This window comes from Empidonax traillii, unplaced genomic scaffold (genome assembly GCF_003031625.1).
Source record: "Empidonax traillii isolate 1590-97213 ecotype Southwest subspecies unplaced genomic scaffold, ASM303162v1 scaffold785:size696563, whole genome shotgun sequence".
Taxonomy (NCBI): Eukaryota; Metazoa; Chordata; class Aves; order Passeriformes; family Tyrannidae; genus Empidonax; species Empidonax traillii.
In genome coordinates this window covers 486,252-508,623 of record NW_020955978.1, presented here as the reverse complement: position 1 = coordinate 508,623, position 22,372 = coordinate 486,252, and the positions used below count along the sequence as shown (strand labels likewise).

At 42.7% G+C, this 22,372-nt stretch overlaps 1 protein-coding gene across 3 annotated transcripts in view; it reads left to right on the top strand.

Moving 5' to 3' along the window:
- The window catches only part of CAMK1D (calcium/calmodulin dependent protein kinase ID), a 225,514-nt gene that overhangs the window by 84,924 nt on the left and 118,218 nt on the right, over positions 1-22,372 (top strand). For all 3 annotated transcript variants that reach the window (XM_027901457.1, XM_027901456.1, XM_027901455.1), the window contains exon 2: positions 12,067-12,198. In XM_027901457.1, the coding sequence (XP_027757258.1) occupies positions 12,067-12,198 (132 nt within the window). The remainder of the gene's footprint in view (positions 1-12,066; positions 12,199-22,372) is intronic.

Genomic DNA, 22,372 nt, shown 5'->3' with positions numbered 1-22,372 from the left:
ATCTGATCTGTACTTAGTGGAGCTTAATTCCACAGGCTACTGAAATGTAAAGTGTAAATGGGTTGGAGAAAAATGAATTACACAGATTAGTAGAGGACAAGTACCTAAAACATGATGGGTCAGTGCAACTGTGACTTGAATAGAGATCCTTTTTTTTGCATCACTGACTGCTGGAGGCTGGGGAGATAACCAGGGTGGGAGGAAGTCTTAAACTACTTGAGTTCTGTTTCTTCACAACCTTTCTTTAAACAACTGTTGATGGCTATTACTAAAGGAAGGACCCCGGGTTGGGGAAACCCTGTTGCTTCTTTTAAGCCTTCTGCATATCTTCCTTCCTTTAACCAGGTGAAAAGGATAGGCTTCATGAGCACTCCCTGTGAGTTTACATTTCAGGAACGTCAAGTCTCTATTTGTTTGGAATGAGTTTTCATGCACTTAAAAATGGAAACATTTTAATGGGGTTAGAGCTTAGTTTCAAAAAGAGCATAAAGTTTCACATAAAATTAGACTCTTACCCCTGGCAGAAAACAAAACTCTTTTCCCCAAGGAAATACTGTGTTTTTTCTGCTACTCTAACAGTTTTATATGCATTTCTTATTAACTGTTGTTTGCATCTTTTGGGGGGAATTGACTCTCAGTTAACCTGCACAGTGCATTGGGAGAGATATTCCTGCAATCCTGCTGTTCCTCGTCTCTCTGCCAAGTGTTCTCCTGCAATCCTTTTGGGGTGCTTTAGGCTTCTGGGGCGCATGTCACTTGGCAGGATAATTCCTTTTTATTCGTGAAATTATGCAACAGCTTCCAAAGAAACACGGGAATTATTGCTGTCAGATTTGAAGAGCTGCGTTCCCCTCTTCCCGCCTCATCAACTCATGGGGCTCGTAGCAGTGCCCCTCATCCCTGCTTCCAAGGCCTGGGCTGGGTTACCTGCACCCACAGGGAGGCCGAGAAGCACAGTGGTGGTGATGTCAGTGTGTGTGTGAGCATGTCAACCCGAGATGGAAATGAGTTCAGAGAAATTTCATTTTTTAAAATAGGCAGGGCATGTGGCAGTCATCTCCTAGGAAACCCGGCATTGTATTATGAGGCTGTAACGTGCTGTGATTACATTTCAGATAGAGGGGATCGGCGTGGCTGTCAGATTGTTTCTGGTGGAGTTTTCCGACACAGAAGGACATCCCTTATGCAGCAGTTGGCTTTGGTTGGTGTTCATGTGTTGGTTGAGGCACTGAGATGGTTCCCCCTGTGCTGTTGCTCACTGGAGGATGGGAGGTGAAGACTGAGGCATGAGTAGCCTGGCTCTGCCGTGTGTTTTACTGTGTGCTGGGGCTGTGGGCAGTCAGAGTCTGTCATGGCTCTGATGAGTCAGATGAAACTCAGAAGCTTGCCCAGGCAGATCTGGAGGTTTTCACTCTTCATCTCCTCAACAGCAGAATTGGTAAATACATTAGTGATTGTTTTCTATGAAGACTAAACCACTTGCTATTAAACCAGGAACCTGAAGACTTTTTATGGGCAATGTGACAGAGATAGTGATGTCTGTCTCACTGCTGATGTCTTCCATGGACCTTCTCAATGATCAGTTGCTTCCAAGGACCAGACTGAACTCTTTGGGCAGGGAGATCTGTCCTCCATTCAGATGAAATGCAGGAAACACCAGCACCTTTTCTCTCTCATGATTCTCTAACGTGCTCAGCTGCTTTCATGCAGATCTGTGATGCTGAAAGGACTCATTCCCTCATGACTCCATCTTCTACCATATGGGCAAGGCAGCAGAAGGCAGGGATGGTTCCCATCCCCAGAGGACAGGATTTCTACATGGTCACTGATCTCTGTTAAAAGCATGGGATAAACCCTGAGGACTACTGTTACCAGCCCTTGCAGGCTTCCTCCTTCATCTGAATAAATGCTGAGGCTGGGCATGGTTTGGATGGAAGCTGATGCAGCTTCTGGTTCCCCACATCTCCTGGGGAGTTTCATTTTGGCCAGTTCCTGGATAACTCTGTGACATCAGTGAATGTTCCTTCAGAGCAGTGTGGAGGCTCATGACAATGAGTTCATGGGAGGAGAGTTGTGCTGGTGCTGAATCTATTCTGCAAGTAACTTTAGTAGTCTCAACACAGCACCTTAAATATGGAGCAGCAGAGAAATTCCTCGTCAGCAGAAGCTGAAAGGAAAACCCTTTTTGCACTGACTTTTTTGAGTGAGAACAACTAAGGCTTGCACCTGTGGCAAGTGTGTGGCAATTCTTTTTGCAGAAGTATCGGTGGGTTTCAAAGTCCCTGGTAACTTTGTGTACAGTAACGCTGAAATAATCTTTGCCAGAATGTTTATTATCAAGCTTGCCAGTTGCTAGGCAAAAGAGTTTGCTAAGATTTCTTAATGTACCTCAGCTCAGACATGAAGCTGCATGTGGATACATTAGTGAAGAGGCTGGGGAGTAGAAAAGCAAACCCTCTTCTAGTATTTTGAGAGGTGGCCACTGAAAGATGGAGCTCTGAATATCCTGCAGTGCCTTTTCCTACCAGAGCTAAGTTCTGAGCTGCAAAGCCATTTGTATTCCATTGTACTGAATTGTGTCTCTCTTTTTTTTTTTTTTTTGTTTGTTTTGTTTTGTTTTGTTTTGTTTTGTTTTTTAATTTTAAACTATGACTCGGAATGGGCAAAGATAAAAAATAAATGTATTTTTTTTATTCCAGCTATTTAAAATGAATACGCAGGACTGGCTGGCTGGCTGAGACAACAGGATTAGAACAGGCCAATTAGAGTTTCATAGAGGCACAGAAGGGCTCTCACACAATGGGAATTGTTCAGCTATGCTTGTGACAGCTCTGGACCCTGTGGCCTCCTCTTTTGGTGGCTGCTCATCACATTCATGGAGGTGCTTCCTGACTGGGACTGCACATTGGATCTAAAGGTTTCAACTGGAAAAGGCAGATCCCAGGAGATGTGCCTTGATTTCATGGTCTGGTTATCTAACTTAAATTTGTTTTTAGAATAGGCAGGAACTGTGCTGTGATCATCCACACTGATGTCTGGGCATGTCAGATGGTCTCTTTGACCAGAGTCACACGGCAAATGGAATGGAGAATTTTTGATTGACAGGGTTTAAGGATCCTACAGAGGCATAGTGGGCTGTCCTCAATATATTTTTGGATGTGATGTAAGCATCTGTTGGAGTTGCAACAGGAATGGGCACTCTTAGATCATGCAAAGCTCCCAGCTTTTAAATAATTAAGTAAGAAGAATCACAGAACTGTCAAGGTTGGAAAAGACCTCTAAGGTCATCTTGTCCAACCATTAACCTAATGCTGCCATCCTCACCACTATCCCATGTCCCCAAGTCTCATACTGGTCCATTTAGCTCCTGTCCAAACACCTGTCCAAACACCTTCAGGCAAAAAATCTTGGCTAAATGGAAGATTCTCATGGTTTAGGCACAACTGCAAAGCTATTTGACCTTTAGGCAGTGGCTAGTTCTGTCTTCATTAAAGAACTCTTCAGAAGGAACATAGAAATTCTTCCAGGCAAAATCTTGGAGGTTTCCACGGTGTGCCAGATCTTTTCTTAAGTTTCCATGTGGAAGAAGAAGAAGGAACGTGCTTTTCCAAATTGATGTAATCTGCTTTATATCTCCAGATAAGATCTCCAGAAATAATAGACCCTGCATATATCAGTGTCAGAATAGGGAAAGGCTTTAGAAAAAAAAAAAAATTATGGAGATCACTTCTACCTCAAGAAAGGTTTGAGGTCATTATTAGAAGAAAAAAGGTTATTTTCTTGTGAGAATGCTGCCATCAGATAAACCCTGGGAGGCAATGAGCTCCTTTTGACTTAAAAGATGAAAGTGCAAAAAAGGTACTTAAATATTCACTTTGGAAAGAAAGTGATCATCAGTGGAGAGAAAAAACCTGCTTAACAGCTCATTTGTGGAGTGTATAATGGAAGGGAGTTCTCAGCACAGAGAATTGTATGTTTTGCTTTTGATTCTGCATAGCTTTACTGTGACTGCCACAGAGAATGTAATATAAATGTAATAGGCTTCTAAAGACAATACTTCTCTTTCTGGTAGGGGTCAGGATTAATCAGAAAGGAGCAAATAGTTCAGGAAAGAGGAGGATTGCAATAACAAACATGACTGAGGATCTGAGCTGGGCCACTTTCCCTTTTTAGCATCCATGCATCACTGTCTCAGAACAGATTGCATTGCATCCCATTAAATTAGCATACACCAGACAGCTAAAACAAATTAGTGCATCTCAGAAGGGGAAGAGGTTCTTCAGAAACTTTCCTTTTTGGCTTAATTTCTGTGCTTTGTGTGGTTCATTCATCTTTGAACCCAAGTTTTATGGCGCTGAAGCCCGTGTGCCTCATTCTGCTCTGCATAGGATGGCTTGTCTTGCCTGGAGGTCTCCTTGATCGTGTGCTTTGGTGCCTGGAGTGTGTGTTGGAGTGTCCCACGAACCGTGGGAATTCCCATCTGCGTGGCTGGGAGCCATCCCAGCACTGCTCTGCTCTCCTGCCTGCATTACAACTCAAAAACTGGCATTCCCATGCTTTGCCCTCAAAGCTGGAGCTGAGCTGGCTCGTGGTGGTGGGCAGGGAGAGGTGCTCAGGGTGCAAGGGAGCAGCGTGGCACCTCTGCTGATGCCTCTCAGCATCACGTGTGAAGGAAGGGAAGGGAGTTCCTCGGTGACAAGGCGTGCTGGTGGCGTGTGCCATGCCCTGGCTGAGACCCTGAAATTAATCCTGGAGTAAACTAATGTCAACTACAGAAGGGTTTAAATGGCTTCCAGTAATTTTTCCTTGAATGAAAATGATCGTTGCTCATTGAGGATGTGGTTGTGTTCTGGAGAAGGTGGTCCAGGGGAAGAGGCAGGGTTGTGGAGGAAACCACCTTGACTATATTGTCATAAATTCATGCTTTATGATGTGCAACTTTTTTTGTGTTTTCTTACTTCATAGAAGTCTCTCTCCTCTGAGTAGCTTTCCTTTAAGTAGCTGACATGGAGTTCCAGTCTTAATTCTAGTCCTTTTGGTGGGATCTTCTTTGGAGTTTTTTTTGTTGTTTTGTTTCTTCCCTCTGAGATTATAAAATACTGAGTAGTTAAACCAAAAGAAATGATGAGCCTCAAATTGCCATTAAAATTCTCGTAGCTGACTTTGGTGACAAAAACTGTCAAAACACTAAGCTGTTGTAATTGTAGATAATAGTACCCAAGGAAATGGAAGTTAAATCCAAACAAATAGAAAAGCTTTCAACCACTACACAAGATGAAAGCTTTGTGCTGCTCATTCTCTCTCAGCAAGTCAGTCCCTGCAATGGTGGGAGGAAACCAAACTGGTTTATAAGGAGGGGAAAGAAGAAGCTCTACCTGCAGCATAATATTGTTGTAATGGTCATTGCTATAAATCCCAGCAGAGATTGTGTTTATTGTGAGATTATTGATGTGGTTGCTTTCTCCCAAAAATTGCATTAAAAGGGGGAGCAGCAAAGTGACTGGAAAGATGAGTCTGGAGTTGGGGATGTGCTGCCCATTCCTTGGGCATGGTGACTCCCAGGGTCCTCTGGCATTGTGGGGAAGTGTGTGGTCACTGAAGGACCCCCGTGGTTTTAATATGCCCTAACTTGGACAAAATGCTGAGGGTATTGCCATGAGGCAGTGGCTCAGGGCACAGGGAAACATGTCAGTGCTCCAGAAAGAAGCTCCTTGCACAGGAACATCCAGAAAAGAATACTTTTCCCCCTTGCCATCGTTTGAATGTCCATCAGGCCGTAGCAACAGCATTTTGGCACACTGGGAAGTGCTGTTTATCATCAGCAATGGGTCAGTGTAGCAGCCCCACCTCCGGGCATCAGGCATTTCCATGGGGTCACCACTTTGGGTGGGGATCAGGATCAGCCCTGGAGAGGGGAACCAGGGTCAGACACAGCCCAGGGCAGGGCCATGTGTGGTGAGCAGACACTCTCTGGGCCTGAAGGTAGGAAATAGCATTTTCAATTGTGGCTGGGTGGCTTACTGGAAGTTAAATGAGAAGTGAGGCTAAAAATACCAGTGTTAATACGGCGATCCCAGTTGCTGTGCTCTTGCCCAGGCAGAGGAAGCATTGCCATAGAAGGGGCTGCAGGGCTGGAACTGGGTGTTTGATGAATGAAAATAGCTAGAAAAAGCATTTGTGCTCTAAAGAATGGATGGCTACAGTCAGATTAGTCAGCATGTTTCTTTTCCCACAAATTTATATCCAGTTCTTGGGAATTAGCAGGGATAATCTGGGTTATTTACCATGTGTAACACAGTCCCAAAATGCTTCTCCTTTCCTCCTGGCTCACTAAAAGCACCCACCACACTTCGGTTTTATTAGCTTTCCATTCAGACATCACTGAGCTATTGAAAATGACATTGTAAATTCATTTTCATGCCGCTGTTGTCAATACAATATTGTCACTGATGGACATCATTTTGGAATGAAAAACTTTATTTCCAGCTTTAGTTTGGGTTTATGCTGGGACGTGCCTGGATCATGTGTGAAGAGAGTGAGGAGGTGTGTACAGGAACAACTGAGTAGAAAATAATATAAAAAAATTACTTGTACAGAAAAGTGGCTTAGTAGAAGAGTAGTCTGCAGGAGCAGAATCTCCCTGGTATGTTCTGGTTACACAGAGCCTGAGTCTGAGCTCATCCCACAAGTCTGAAATGGAACTGAAGGGTTTTTTTCTTCCATACTTGCCTCTGTTTGTGGTGCAGTGCAAAGTCACCCCTCTCTGTGGAGCCAAGGAACAGAATTTGAGATTTGAGTGTAGTTGCCAAAGCTGCACTACAAAAATTCCCTTTAATTTGGTTGGTCTCACTTTTACTCAGTCTCCTGTCTCAGGATGATCTTTATGGTGGATGTGGTATATTTTTCAGATGATGAGTGTTCACTTTTTTTTTTTTTTTTTTCCCCATGGTTTGTCTGGGGCAAAGTACACACGGAAAGCCAACTGTATCCTAATTAAGAACATTAGCTATATGCAGCCTGAAGATGTGAAATCTGTTTCCTGGCTATGTCTGTTGATTTAGTGTGACAGACCACCTGCTAATGCAGTGGAAAACTGCTCAACATGGAAGCGGAATGGAAAAAATGAAGTTTTGTCCCCCCCATCAACTCTGTCTTCATTTTGTCAGTATTTTTGTGACAGTGATTTTTTTTGTTGAATGATAACAGATTTGCTGTCACAGTGTATGCTGCCCGTTGTATTTTAGTGTTCATATTAAACTGTAGTTCAAACAGAAGGAAAAAAGTTATTTGTTCTTTATTTTGCTTTGATCTGCAGGACAGCCTCATCTTGCAGCCATTGCTTTCTCATAGAAAATCCAGTCTGTTTGGGGATGAACCCGTTCACATTCCAGTGTTAATCTTGAATTTCTAACCTTTAAATCTAGATTAAATAAAGTAACTGAATGAGAAATAATTTAAATTAATTGAAACTATAAAAGATTGGCGTCCCATGAGATACTGCATGGTCCAGGTGTGTGCAAAGGGGTGAGAAGTCAGGACACCTCAAGCGCCCTCTAGAATTTGCCGTTATCTCAATGTCACCCACCAAGTCCTTTAATTTCTTTTATTTCTTAAGTTGTTCCTAATTCATACAAAAATGATCTAAATCATGAAATTATTCCATGGCTTAATTAGAAGTGTGAAAAAAGTAGTTCCTCTGGGGTAAATGATAATATGGTCAAAGCTTTCAGAAATAGGTTGTTGCTGCACACGTATTTTGGCACCTAAAGGTGGTTTCATTCTGCAGAAGTTTCTCATTTACCCATTTCCACCACTGTCCTACTTCCTCAAAACCATGATACTCTTTTATTTGTGTGCTATAATCTCCAGGCAGGACAAGGGAAGTTCCTGAGGGATTTTGAAGCCCTTCTTCACAGAGGCTAAGAGTGGGTCCCTGGGCATGTTGGAAGGGTTGAAATTACCTCTTTTCCATCTGAAAGGAATGGAACATCCCAACCATTGCAGACACCTTTAAAATCATAACTTTTAATCAATTAACCTCTTTCCTCTATTTAAAAAAACCCTATAAATCTATATCAGAGTGTGAAAATACTTTTTGATCCATATTTTTGGGGAGGAGGAGAATATAACTTCCCCAAAAATTTTCGCAGAGAAACACCTTCCTTGGTATTTCACAGAATCAAAAAATCCCTGTTTTCTTGTGTCCTTCACAGAAATCCTGTTTTCCATGCATGAGATTTCAGATAAAACCTCATGATTCAAAATTCAAGATTGATCCAGAAGGTTTATGAGTCTCTTTTAGGCTCAGTGTGATGACAATGGAAATACAGGCACATATGGGGCAGGTCTTGGGAACATCATGTCATTATAAGCAGCATGTGGTACCTGCTAGGAGAGGTGGGGTTTTAATCCAGAACCCTCTCTGAGCTGCAGACCTGTAGCATTCTGGTTTTCCAACATCTCCTATATTGTTTTTTTCCCTTTTTATTGTGTAACACTGTTTGATGATGCTTAATGGAAGCTATGCCCTTGAAACAAAAAGTCCTGTCACGTTGATCGTGTAAAATGCAGTATTTTCAGAACCCAAACTTCTTTAGAGAACTTTCTGCACAATTAATTTTTAACCCTCAATAAGGAACTGTAATAAATTCTTGGAGATAAACAGTTTCCTTCATTAATCATGATTTTAAAGGCCATAATAATCCTTTTTAGGGGAAAAAATTCTCTTTTAGCAAGCCTGCCACACTGATAGTTCTGGGAAACCTTTTTGCAGAGGTGGGGAATTTGCTGTAGGTTATATTGCAGTTAGCAAGAAAACAAGCAGCCTTGTCTTTCTGACTTTCTGTTATTTATCTATTCATGTGTGAGCCAGGAGGGGTTTAGTGGGAAGCTGGACTGAGCCATTAAGGGTGGATGAATTCAGCTGCATGTTTGAAATGATGGTAATTGCTTGCCCATCTATTCAGTATCATTTTTGACTCTTTCCTGACTCCAGCAGACTGTGGGAGTGTCTTTGCTGCCTTTCCCTTGCTGATGGTCCCTCCTACCATTTCTTTCTTCTTGCCTTATGCCTCTGAATCTCTGTTTAAAACTTCATCTTCATCTGTTCCCTCCCTTCTCTTTCCTTCCAGAGCTTCGCTTTATTTCATGCACTGACTTGTTGCTCTGTGAACACAGGAGCATTTACAGTGCCCAGGATAGTGCAGGATAACTCACATCTGCCTCCTCACATCCCCCTCCTGCCTTCCTGGCAGATCCACCCCAGCTCTCCCCCCTGCATTGCCCGGGGGCTCTTCCCAGCACCAGCAATTTTATGCCATGGCCTCATATAAAAATCAATGTAAAATAGTGTCCTGTCAGTGCCCAGGGTTGACATATGAGCAAACATTTTAGCTGAGCTCCAGCTTATTTCATGCTTTAATGAGAAAGGTTAAGGAGATATGGCATTGGGTTTTATGAGGATCTCAGAGTTCCTCCCCAAAATTTCATTTAAATTCACAGAGGCTTTTTCCAACCAGTGTCTGTCCTGGTAAGTGGAGAAAGAAATCCAGCAAAATGATGAAGCCAGCTGAAATAGAGTCATTGCCCAAAGCTGGCTTTCTTGTATAGAGGGATATAAAGGGATTTCCATTATTTTGTTGTCTGAAAACAACAATGAAATCCAGATTGAGATGGGAGCTCCCTGTGTTTTCATAGCATCATAAACACTGGGAGAGCTGTGTGATCAGTAGAGGACTGGTATGCTTATGCTGCTTCTCACAGCATTTAACTGAAGGCAAAAAGGCTGTTCAAGACACAGGTGGAGTGAAGTGCAGTGCTGAGAGCTTAAGCAGATGGGACTTTAGGAGTTAGTGAAATATCACTGGGAGCAGCCCTGTAAATTTCTGAATGCTCTGGTCTGTAACCAAAACTGGTAAGCACTGAGAGGCCTTAGGGCTTCCCAGCAAAAGGATTCTATCACATTTCTGGTCTGGCTGTCCCAGGGATGAAGGCCAGGATGAAAACCTCATTTGGTGAGTAAAATAACTGGGACTGTTGATAAGAGGAGAGCAAAGAACAGGTCGTTAAAAACACTTTGGGTGGCTTATTTTTGCAAGCCCTTTGGATCAGTTGGGTGGATCCTAAATTGGAGCCTGTGGTGCTCTGATGTGCCATGCTAGATCATACTCAAAGCAGGAAACAGTGAATCATTCTGGTACTCAGTGGCATAAATGTGGTCATAGGCTGTCCTTCTCAGTAAAAATGATGCAAAATGTTCTTGGTTCAGGGGTTCACTGCCCCATGTAGACAATCTGTCAAACATCTGCCGTAACAGCATGCAAAAATCTTCCTTCATAACATTCTTAAACTTCCTATCACTATTTTCCTATCATTGCTGGCTGCAAAAGCATTTCTGGATAAGCAAGCACTTTCTTTCCAAAGCAGCAGTCTCTTCCTTTTGCTTATGCACTTATCCAGAGGCTTAATGATTCATTTGGCTGTTTTGCAACTCAGGAACTGATGGTGAGGTCACAGCCGCCTGGTTGTGTCATCGAAGTGCATGACAAAAAAGGAGGAGGCTGGCCAGGAAAGGAAATACTTTTGTTTATCCACAAACATCTAAATAAGCAGAAGTTGTGGGTAATGAAAGCCAAGGAAACTTGGTGGTAGCAAAATGAGGCTGTGATCAAACATCAACCTTTTAAGAGTGGGTTGGATGCTCAGCATGCTCCTGAGAATTTATCAGAGAGAGCTATGTAGGAGAACAGAATAATCTGCTGATGGGGGGGATGGGGAGGAATTATAAGAGAAAGAGCATTTTTATTTTGTAGAAACAAAATATGAACCTTGGTGGTTCATATCATTAAAGAATGGTTTGAGTGAGAAGGAATTTTAAAGATTCAGTACCATACCATGGGTAGGGACACCTTCCACTAGACCATGTTGTTCAACCTGACCCTTCAGTTGTCATTGGGTTAGAAAAGTCCTTGGATCTGATCTTGCTTGGACAAAGTGGGTGCTTCAGGAGGAGGTTTTGGTGAAAAGGAGCAATGATTTGCTGTTCCTCATCGAGCCAATGCTCTCTCCTGCCCAGTATCTTGCTGCTAAACATGTAACAAGTTCCAGAATGTAAGAATAGTCGAATGTAGCACAGCAAAGTCCAGAGTAGCAGTGTCTGAATGATGCTCAAATGCTCAAAAACCTCTTAAGAACCAAAAAAAAGTGTATATAGCACTGACTGTAACACTTTCCTGGTCTCTTTTCAGTCAGTCAGGTCCAGATGCTTTGGAGGAAGCATTAAGAGTGCAAGAAACAATACAGTATTATGAAATAACCTGATGAAGGAGAGGCACTGCCCACCCTTGGCAATTAGTGACTGGCTGCTGTGATGATGTTTCTTTATTTGTGTAATCCTCTCTGGGGTAACCATAGGGAGGCTGCTATTAAGGCCAACGTTTGGATTTGTGATTTAATCTAATTCTTTGGCTTTAGTGGTTACACACATCAGTTTGTGTTGTGGAATAACTCTGTATACACAGAGAAATTCTGACGCTGCTTCCCCGCCTGAGTCAGGGTTGAGCCAACGGTGAGGAGACACTCTGGGCTGCCAGGGAGGACCAGAGTGGGGGCCCTGACCTCTTGTGGTGACTGAGGAACCCAGAGCACTCTTGGCACTGGTGTGTCTCAATCCTAGGGACTTTGTGCTGCTAGGTGAATTAAACCTCCAAAAATCTTGGAAAGGGGAAAGGTACATCATCCACCTAGTCAGCTGCCAGGCTGTGGTCCATGCCCCTGTGTGCAGGAATGGTACTTTCTCATTTTCAAACTTTGCTTATATCTCTGGTGGACTGTGCTATTTTTATAAAGTTGTTGTATTTGGTAAGCCTTTAATGTTTTGTCTGACTGCAAATGTCTGCATATGTTTGTAAAGGCAAAGCAACATGCTCATCGTGCCATTGCTGTGATTAGCAAGAGCAGCTTTCAGGAGACACCAGAACTATATTTGATGGCTGTGTGTCACTGAACAGCTTTCAAAGAAAAAGCACCACTTTAAACCATGGCTTTTCTTTTCTTTTCTTTTTTCAGGGGTGCATTCTCCGAAGTGGTTTTGGCCGAAGAGAGAGCGAGTGGGAAACTCTTTGCAGTCAAGTGCATTCCCAAGAAGGCACTGAAGGGAAAGGAAAGCAGCATAGAGAATGAAATTGCTGTGCTCAGAAAGTGAGTATCAGGCCTTCATTTCTGCCTCTTTGCTTCAGTTAGACTCTTGCATTTAAGGAGCAGGAACAGTGACTGACAAATGTGAAGGATAGTTTCTTCAGCCTGTCACAGGCGGACAAGATGACCTGAGTGTAAATGGTGCTGAAAATGTTTTGAGGAATGCTCTGGTTTGTTTTTGTGTTAAGGCAACCAAGTAACTGCAAAGTGGGAAAGGAGTTAGGCTGCAGTAAAGTCTTTGATGCCTTAGGAAGTCATTATCCACTAATAGTATCAGCAGTTGTGTCAAGGGCTTTGAGGAGAGTAGGAGTAGGTTATAATTTTCAAATGCAAAAATTATTCTGTATACTAACTGCTCTGGAATTATGACATGCTGTGGATTTTCATTGGGGATGGTGGTAACCTGTGCCATGGAGAGGTACCTCTACCACTTGTGGAAGGAGATTTCTCAGCGTTGTCCACAGTGGGAAGTTTTTCCTCACTGTGGCTGGAACACACGACAAGAAAAAGGCATTTCACAATTTCTATGAACTCACTGTAGTCATTAGAGGCTTGATCCTTACCTCTCCCTCATCTTATGCCCTGAAGGTGGGATTCATCTCACCAGACCCGAGACATTTGGCTCTGAACTCATCACCCTTGACTTTCTTTCTAGGAAATGAAGAGAGATTGGTCACTGCAGGATTAGTTTGTGTAGTTTGTTTTAAACTTCTAAAAGTATCTTACGTTCTCATTGAGTTAAAGGTAGTACATTTATGTAAGAACTCCATGTTGGACTGGAACATTGATTCCTGCTGCACTGCTGTCCCAGGTGGGACTTCTTGCCCCAGGTTTTGGTCATGTCAAAGCTGATGGCTGATTGTGTGGGCACCTGTGACAAAAGAGATGCTGAAATCTACCTGGATGGACTGAGTGCTCAGACAGCCTAAGCCAAAGGAGCTGGTTCAAGGGCAAATTCAGTGACCTCAGTAGACAGAGGGGATCCTCTTAAGTGGAGGGACATGAATGGGACTCCAAAGAGCTACAAGTATTTGCAGCAGTTGCTTTTCCATTGCTGGGCCCACCTCAGGTCAGTACAACGTAAACCCAGCGACAAATGCAGCCTGTTGTCTTGCTGTGTAGTGTTATTGAGAACCTGTCATAAAACTCAACCATTGCTGCCTCCATAACCAGATAATTATGACCAATAACCGCAGGTGGAAAAAGTCTTTATGTGTATGGGTTTGTCCCCTGGTACTCATGTGTGGGGTAGAAGAGCAGCAATATTGACATGCAGTAAGAATTGCCTTGCATCAGCCTTGAACCTAGGCTGGTAAAGCAGAGAAATCATTTATATTATTTCTTGCTTCTTTGTTGTGAAATGTTTCTGTTCCCTGCAAACAATTTCCTGAGAAACCAGGAGGCAGCACCCGGGCTTTGCTATTCCAGCTGCAAGGGCAGGAGAGTGAGTGGGTGGAAAATTCCTTAATTTCAGGCAATTAGATCTACTCAGTCTCTTGTCCTATGCATGTTAGGACCTTAAAAGAGATTTTCCTTTTTTTTTTTTCTTTTTCTTCTCCTGGTGTCTTCTACTTAGCTGTTGCTAATACAAACTTTGCATGCCATTGTCTTTATTCTGAAAATAGACATCCTTGCTTGCAGATGCAGAATTGAATTTGTATGTGCCACCAAGGAAACATTTAGAAAATAACAAACTAGATCTGCCTACAGTTGAGGAGAGGGTATATCAATCTGTTTCTCTGTTCAATGAATTCTCTGCTTCAAAAGCTGCCAGTAAAAATAGATTTGAGAGAGGTTGAATGGATCCTCAGCATCTGTTGCTAAGCTCCAAAGGTATCTAAGATTCCTTGCTTTTGTTTCTGGTAGCTTAACACTGAGTAGGGAAGGCTAATTTGTGTGTTGTCTGATGACTGGGTGGGTTATCAGAGCCCTGGGCTGCCCTGCATAGCTGTGACACAGCCTTAATGTGTCATTAAGAACCTCTTCTAAAGAGGATGTGCACAGAGCATGCCTGGCAGGAGGAATTGGTCTCTGTGCCCTGAGGAGGGTGAAGAGCAGAGGGGGATGGATGCAAAGTGAACATAAAGATGTGCCTGTGTTGATCCTGGTCTCCCTTTCTGGTTTTGCATTATGTCTTTTGAGAGTGCTTAAACTCTGCTAGGATAAAAGTCTCAAAGGTCAGCCTGCCTTGCTAATTTGTTCAATCACTAGATTTTTGCCCTCCTAGGATCAGTACCTGCAAGTGCCACCTATACTTTGCATCCCCAGACTGTGCTGGTGAAGGTTTGTCACCTTGCCAGTCCTGTCAAATCATTCAGATCTGGCAGAATCTATATGGAATAAAGTTTGAATGATGTTGTGTGTTGAGGTTGTATTTTAAACAACATTTTTGAAACTCAGGATTAAAAATCTGGGCATGGAGTACCATAGGCAGTAGACCCTGGCGATGAAAGCATGAATCCAGTGACCAAAAGCCTTGGGTCCCCTCTCAGCTCTGCTGCTTTCCTTCTGTCGCAGGAGTTATTGTCTGTCTCAATATTAATTGTCTGTGAACCAGCCTTTATTCAAAGGACTTTTGAATAAACATTTTTACCTGCATTTATTTTCCTGTCCTTTCCTGTGTCAGCAGACACAGAATGGGTGTGACAGGGGAGGTTTCTGAGATGGGCTTTTCATGTGAAACAAGAACTTCTGTCAGTCCTTCTGTGTGTCTGAACTAAAAAGCTGTTGGAAGTATTAACCCAATACTCTGTGTAGGGGAAGGTCAGTGATCCCCATGCAAAGTACATGGAAGGTAGGAGATGTTATCTCTCTGTCTGTGGGCTTGGATGCTCTTGCTGCCAAAACAAAATGACACATTTTAGAAGCGATGTTCTGCTAACAGAGGAGAGAGCTGCCAGCCAACTGATCTGCATGTTTGTGTGAGTGCCAGAGTGAATCATGCATACTCCATAATTCTGTTTTTCCAGCCATGGCCAACAAATCTGTTCTTAAAAAAGAAAAGAGGCGGAAGAGCCGTTAAGTCAATATTTACGCCTAGCAACCTTAACAGGGTTCTTCCAATATGGACTCTTTTGTGTCCTGTGGAAATCCATGGCAACATTCCCCAAAGACTCAGATGGGTGGGGACAGAGTGGGAAGGAGCTCTCTCTTGAGTGCTGTGCTGGGAGAGACTGAGTCTGCAGTTAATCCAGGAGCCTGAGCCTGACAAAGCATTTAAGCATGTGTCTAATTTTAGAAAATTCTTAGTTCCAGTGAAATTGTTGAGGAGGCTGAACCCACCTTGCTGAGCTCAGGCCTAAAAGGAGGCTTCAGAGCAGGGTGAGTGTCCCACTGAGCAGCTGTGTTTGGTAACATATCTCAGGAGAGGAGCCTTCTTAGTGTCTTCAGTTAAGACATAAAGACATGGAAAACATGCTATGGTTTAGAATCTGTTTCAGGAAGAAAATGGCATCTCTAGGACAGGACTAGCACAGCTCCATTAACCACCTGGCAGTGGGGAACAACAGCACACAGTCGCCTTTGCGTGACACAGACTTTTTCTGACCTGACATGTGGGGAGTTTCATAACCTGCCCTGAAAACAACCGTGTTCTGGTTTTGAGCAGAAAGAGAAATGTAATCCTTTCTACTGTTTGCTGCAGAATAGTGGAAATTTCTTCCGCTTATGGTAATTGTGCAGGTGTGAACGTGCTGAAAGAGGAATCATCTGCTAGACGGGTTCCTGAGGGAAGTACGTGGTGTGAAGAGTTGGGATGCGGGGAAGCAGCAGTCTGAGGCTCTAGTTAAATAGAAAAAAAAACCCAAAAAACAAAAGACAATGCTTATAAGAGTCAGAGACAAACATGCCCGATTTGCTTGTTGGTTTTATTCTTTTTTTTTTTTTTTTTCTTAGCTACACCATTATTTATCAGCAGAAACTCTCTCTGTTACCGTGGGTAATACCTGCACGATTGTACAGACTCAGTGCTGAGTCAGAGCAAAGCAAGGGAAGGAACTATAAACTGTGTGTAGCCCTGCACCCAGGTGTATTGATTGCTTAATGGTAGTGATGTGCAAATGGAAGTGCCTTGTTAAGCAATACTGTTTATCTAGCAAATCATACTCTGCTTTTTCACAGTTTCTGCTGAACAGGGATTTTAAAATAATTTCTAAACTACTTAAGTATCTCTTATGCTCTCCCACTCCTCTTTACTCTCCTAGATCCTCTGGAAGAGGCTCCATTAAATTCCTTATTACAAATCAGATCCATGCCTTATTGGGGTCTGAAGCTGCTTTTCCTGTGAAGCAGCTTGAGGGAACTGTTCCTAGCAGGTCAGCTAAAATTCTGCCAGTGCTTTCCATTGTTCTTTCCTCGGAGGACAGGGGGATGGGGTGTTCATGCAGTGATTCATGCCCTGGCTCTGCCTCGCTCCATATATCCCTGCTCCTACAGCCAGGAGCTGCTGCTGTAAGAAGGAGCAGGGATAGAGGAGGGGAGACATCCTCCTGCAAAATCTGGGAGCTCAGGGCTGTACCCATCAAAAGCTGAACAAGGAGCAGCAATGAAAAGGTTTCCCAATGTGGGTGAAATTGTGGAAGCTCCTGCTCTCACATAAATCAAAGGATGGTGAAAATGCAGTACCTGATGTTAAAGAGGACACCCTTGATAACAAATGCAGAAGAATCACGCCTCCTCAAGATTTACATGAAGGCTAAAAAAATAATTAAATAAATTGAACCTTTTTGCTCCTTTTCAGCAGCCCATTGATAAGTTCCCTATAAAACCTCTCTGTCCCAGATTCTTGTCTCTGTTAAGGCCCCATCCATCCAGAGCTAACCCCATAGCCTCTGGGAAGATGAATCCAAATTTAGTTTTGAAACCTATTAGTTACCTCTTATTAAACTCTTCTGTGCAATTTAACTCAGAATCAAAGGCTACACTAATTCTGAATAAAATTGGCCATGCAGAAGTTTAACGTGCCCTAACAGAAATTCTGCCATCTAATTAATTCAGATGAACGTTCCTCAGCGACTTCGTGGGACAGGCCCATCTATTCAAGTCTTTGGGTCAAAAAATACAGCCCTTGCAGACCAGGGCCAGGTCCAGGTACTCCAGTTTCCCAGTTGGCTCTTTTGGTGCCCACTGATGTTCTTCTATGGTAATGATTTTTCCATATGAGGTCGCACAGCTGAGTACTGACGTAAAAGTGGTGGTAGTTAGATTGTGTAGCTGATGTACAAAAAGCTGTGGGATTGAATTTAAGGGGTTAATGACTAATTACTTCTTTGCACCCCAGAAGTGAGAGCTCTTTTTCCTGTCAAGAAATGGGTGGAGTGGTTAGGGAAGGAAAAAAAAAAAAAGCACTTGGCATCTCTGTCTGTCAGGTATCATCTGATGCTTTACCCTGCAGACAAAATAGGCTTTCTGCTTTTTTATTTTTTCCTCTATTTTTCCTCCTCTCTGAATAATGGTGAGAAGATAGGCTGCCTCAGCAAGAATTGGAGAGACAGCTGGTTGTTATATTAAGTAATCACTTTCAGAAAAAGCTTTTATGTAGATTTACTTGTTAAAACCTGGCTTGCTCATAGCACTGCAGTTGCGCTGGGGTGACAGAAGGCTGACTCTGCTCTCCCTGTCATGTGCTACCATGCTCCAAGCCCTACCAGCTACAAAACCAGGGCATCCCAAAAAACACTGGGGCCCTACAGCCCCAGGTATGGCTCAGGGTGCTCAGACATGGCCACCAGTTAGGGGATGATACACAGTGGTACCATTAATGATGTTGATGTCAGTGGTGGAAGGGTAGGGCCCTTCCACGGATATATTTGCTGGCACCACACGTGGTTAGGCTTCATCATTGTCCCAAGCATCTTTTGGGCTGATCTGGATGCCTGGTGGGACCTCAGTGCCTGCCCAAGGAGCTGCCCTCACTGCTGGGCACTCCTTCAGGCATCCCTGCTAGGGAGGCAGGCAGGCCTGGAAAGGAGCCAGGATCTATAAAAATGCTTCAGAGTAGGGGGACAGTTGGGCATGCCTGGAGGCTGACATCAGCTTAAACCATGAGATCATCTCCTGGATCAAGGAGATGCAGACTGGATGAATTGCCCTTCTCCAGTTTCAGGCGAAAGGGAATCTGACCCTTTATATGTGGATATGGCACAGGGCGGCTCTGCCTTGGCACCAGCAGTTGGCTCCTCGTTAAGTAAATCATTCTGCCGAAAAGAATTCGTCCAAGTGAAAAAAATTTGAAACCTGAAACAAAGCTGACACCATTCTTGATCACTAAGATGCTGGAAACTTTGCAGGGGAGGACTTTGCAGCCAGGACTGCCTGGATTGCATTTCATGCTAGATTAGATGTAAGCAGATGAAGGGAAACGGATCAAGGCATCTTAAAAATCCTTAAAATACATTAAATGAGAGAGAGAGAGAAAAAATCCCTTCTGAAGTTGTAAACACAAACAAAATCCTTTGTATCTTCTCTGCTCTTACACAGTTCCATTTACATGCAGTGTGCTGGGTCTGCCTTCAGGGACGGTGTGTGGCGTTTCTGTGTCTGAGCCCCCTTCGTGCTCTGCATGCCCAGACAGTTGTGTTCCTTCAAGGAGGTTATTGTGGGCTAAGTCATTTCACTGTAATTGCTGGGTGACAACACAGCTGTCCTCTCTTCTTGGTCGTGATGGTTTACCAGATCTCCCTCGTGTAACTGTTGTTCTTCAAGGTCACCCCATACCCTGACTCACCTCAAAAAATGGCATATCCGTGTTGGGAGAAGGGTCCTGGCCAGAGGGGATGGAAGCACATTGTCACTCACTGCTCTGACTTTTACAGTAATTCAGTGTATTATGGAAGAAACAGCTGCTTTCTGAAATAGTTGTTCTAAGATGGGTTCAAGGAAGCAGAATGGCTTTGCCAGCCTTAGGCATTGCCTGCTCCTGTGCCACCCAGAATCACTGTACATCCTGAGTTGGAAGGGACCCACAAGGATCACTGAGTCCGACTCCTGCCTCTGCACAAGAATCACACCGTGTACCTGAGAGCATTGCCCAATCACTTCTTGAACTCTGTCAGGCTTGGTGCTGTGACCACCTGCCTGGGTACCCTGTCTTGTGCACAGCTGAAATAACAAAGCCAGAGTCCTTTCAGAGCTCTTAGCTGAAGAATGAGAACATATACCCTGTTTCCCAGTACTTAATACTTGGGAAGATGGTTACAATTGTGTTTCAGTGATACAAGTATCTGATTATATGTGCTATTGTCTGTTACCTAAAAGGAAAGAATTGTTAAGATGCATAAAGCCTCTCTAATAAGATCTAACAGTTTGATAAATGACTCAGCTTTATATCTGGATGCATAAGGTCTGTCTTTGTTGCATTCACATATTTAAAGCACATGGCCTTTGGTAGTAGTGAAAGCATTTTCACCGTATCTTGCAGCTCAGATCTTCAAGGACGTGTTGGGGCCTAAAAGTGGCTAAGGATGTACTCCCAGGTGGCTTTGTCAGGCAAAATACTTCCTCTTCTGTTTTTTTTTCTTCCAAGATTCCTCATAGGTAATATGGAATGTTTTGTCCAAAAGTAAGTTTGTTTTTCTTTTTTCCATGGAAGTAATTTTTTCATTTGGAAGATATATGAAAGGCTACTTAAAAGTCTTGTGGAATTAGCAAAGTGAAGATGTCTAACCTCAAGATGACCATATTTTGATGATGGGTAAGTTTTCACATGTGTAGCCCAAACACCTCAGTGGATAATCCTTTGTCTGACTTTCATGCTATTAAAATCCATGGCTGTAACTCATAAAATACTGGAGTATCTGCATGGTTAAGTAGAGTTATAATTTGTGAAATGCTGCATGAAGGAGAGCAAGCAGTGCAAGGTAGGAATCATCTGACCAGCTGGAAGCACCCTCAAGGTACACAGCTGCATCTGAGCTCAAACCTCACTTGCTGTGGAAATCATCAAATATGCATTTCTGAGTGGATCAGAATGTACAGGGAGGATGAACAAGTACTCCAAAAGTGTCAGTTCAAGAAGGTAGAAACAGAAATCTTATTAGAAATGACAGCTTTCGTGAGTGCTCCTTGTCCAAAGCCCGTGGTTGCGTGCTAAAATGCTTTGTGAACACAACTTGCTGTATTTTTGGCCTTCGCTACATTAAATTAGACCAGTAATGTTCTCAGTGGGCAAGTTTTGCTCGTGTGAGACACCAACAACTTACATGCCCTGTTTTCATTTACGGAAGATTAATCACAGTTTTGTGTCTCATTAAGGTAATGATTCCAGGTGTCTTAAACCAGAGTTTGGCAGAAGGGGGCTGGTTCTGACCACAATAAAATGGGGAAATCTTTGCATTTGATCCCACTTTTAGCTGCACCAGGTTAAACCTGACAGCAGCCTCTGTGTTTGGAATATATCCAGTACATCCTGAACTGACAGCTGCATAAATTAATTGGTATTTGACCAACTAAGTCTGCAGCTGTCAACCGTGATATGTGTTGTTTTTTCTTATAATGCTTACTCATACAAAACTTTGTTTGTGTTCAGTAGGAGTTTTGAAGGGGAAACAATCTTTTAAAAATTAAATCTATAGGTATGGATTTTATCTTTTAACAAAGATAGACCTACAAGACACTTCTTTAGCCTGTGGGCTGCCCTAGTGATCAATTTGACCAAGGAAACAGTGATGACGATTTTGTTCCAAATTAAAAACTGATTATCATTTTAAAATCAGAAATTTTAATTTTTTTAATGTGCCTTATGTTCATAAGGCATTGGCTTAATCAGAATAGATAATTTTTATACTGAATTAAGAGTGGCTGTTCTAGGGGGTAGTGCTTCTGCAACTATGGAACTTTAAACCTATTCATCAAGCCAGTTTTCAAACTAAAGCCTAATATTTTTCTTGCTTGCATCCATGTTTCTGTGTCTCTGGCTATGATATATCTGGCTATATTGCCCAGCTCTTAAATTTCTGTAAGTGCAAAAGCCTGTGAGTTAATTTTAATGCTGACAATTAGTCAGTAGTTAATGCTGACAATTTAATGCTGACAGAATATTAGTAAGTTGAGTATGAAATAATTTCCCTAAGGATAGGTGACAACTAGCTTTTGCTTTTACTTTGCCAGATATTTTATCAAATGCAAATTGTGGAGCATTACTTTAAACAGGGATGTTTTTCCTCCTTTATTACTCCTTTTTTTTTTTTTCTCCGGGAGAGTAGACATAGGTAAATTTAAGCTTTCTTAAAGATAATACATTCTTCTTTGAAGGCACTTAAAAATGTAATTAGCAGAATTTGTTTCTGTTTCTTGAAAGTTTGTTCAATAATTTTGAGAAGGGATATAAGTAGGAAGCTTTCACAAATAATCTAATATATATTATATCTCTCTACTGAATCAAAACTGACTGACAAATGCATAGCAGTGAACTGTGCCAGACATGGTTTTGCACACCAGCACTGTCTCCTTCTGAGATTAGTCCAAGATTTCCATATATAATCCATTTGGTTCCCACCAAATAGAGTAACAACCTGCTTCAAATATCTTCATACCTTTGTGATATCTCCCATCTTGGCTGACGCACCAGGGATTAAACTGGGACCTTTTTGGACTTAGACATACTTATCTTTACAGCCTCAGCTAAGCAGCCATTCCCTGCAGGCCACTGAGATGGATTCAGACCTTGGTGGACTGGGCTCTGAGTGCAATAGTTAACTCATGCTGAAATACCTGTTGGAAAAAATACACACTGGTGTGGGGTTGTTTTTCAGCTGTTTGAGACTTTTTTTTCCCCCCCACCAAAAGCAGAAGAGTTCTCATGCAGCAGCAGCATTTGGCATAATATGTTTTGTTAAGAAACATCTCTCCAGACCAGAGCAATCTGGTCACTCCCATGTCTTCTGCAAACTTGATAATTAGAAGGGAAAACAGCGGCTGTTCAGAACTTTGCTCTTAAAAGGGATAGTGGTGGATTTGTAACTGAAAACAAAGAGGAAAGGACTTTTTCATTATTCTGTATGTGCTCTCTTAATGCGAGGCACAACAAATACGACACGATCCACCAAGATGCAGCTTTTATTGTCATTTATACAGAAATGCCAGCTTGCCCCTTTCGGTGTTACAGTAATAGTGGAGTCTGCCTGCTTTTACGTTTACCACAAGTGGGTTGGTGGGAGGGAATCTGAAAATTCTCGTGAAG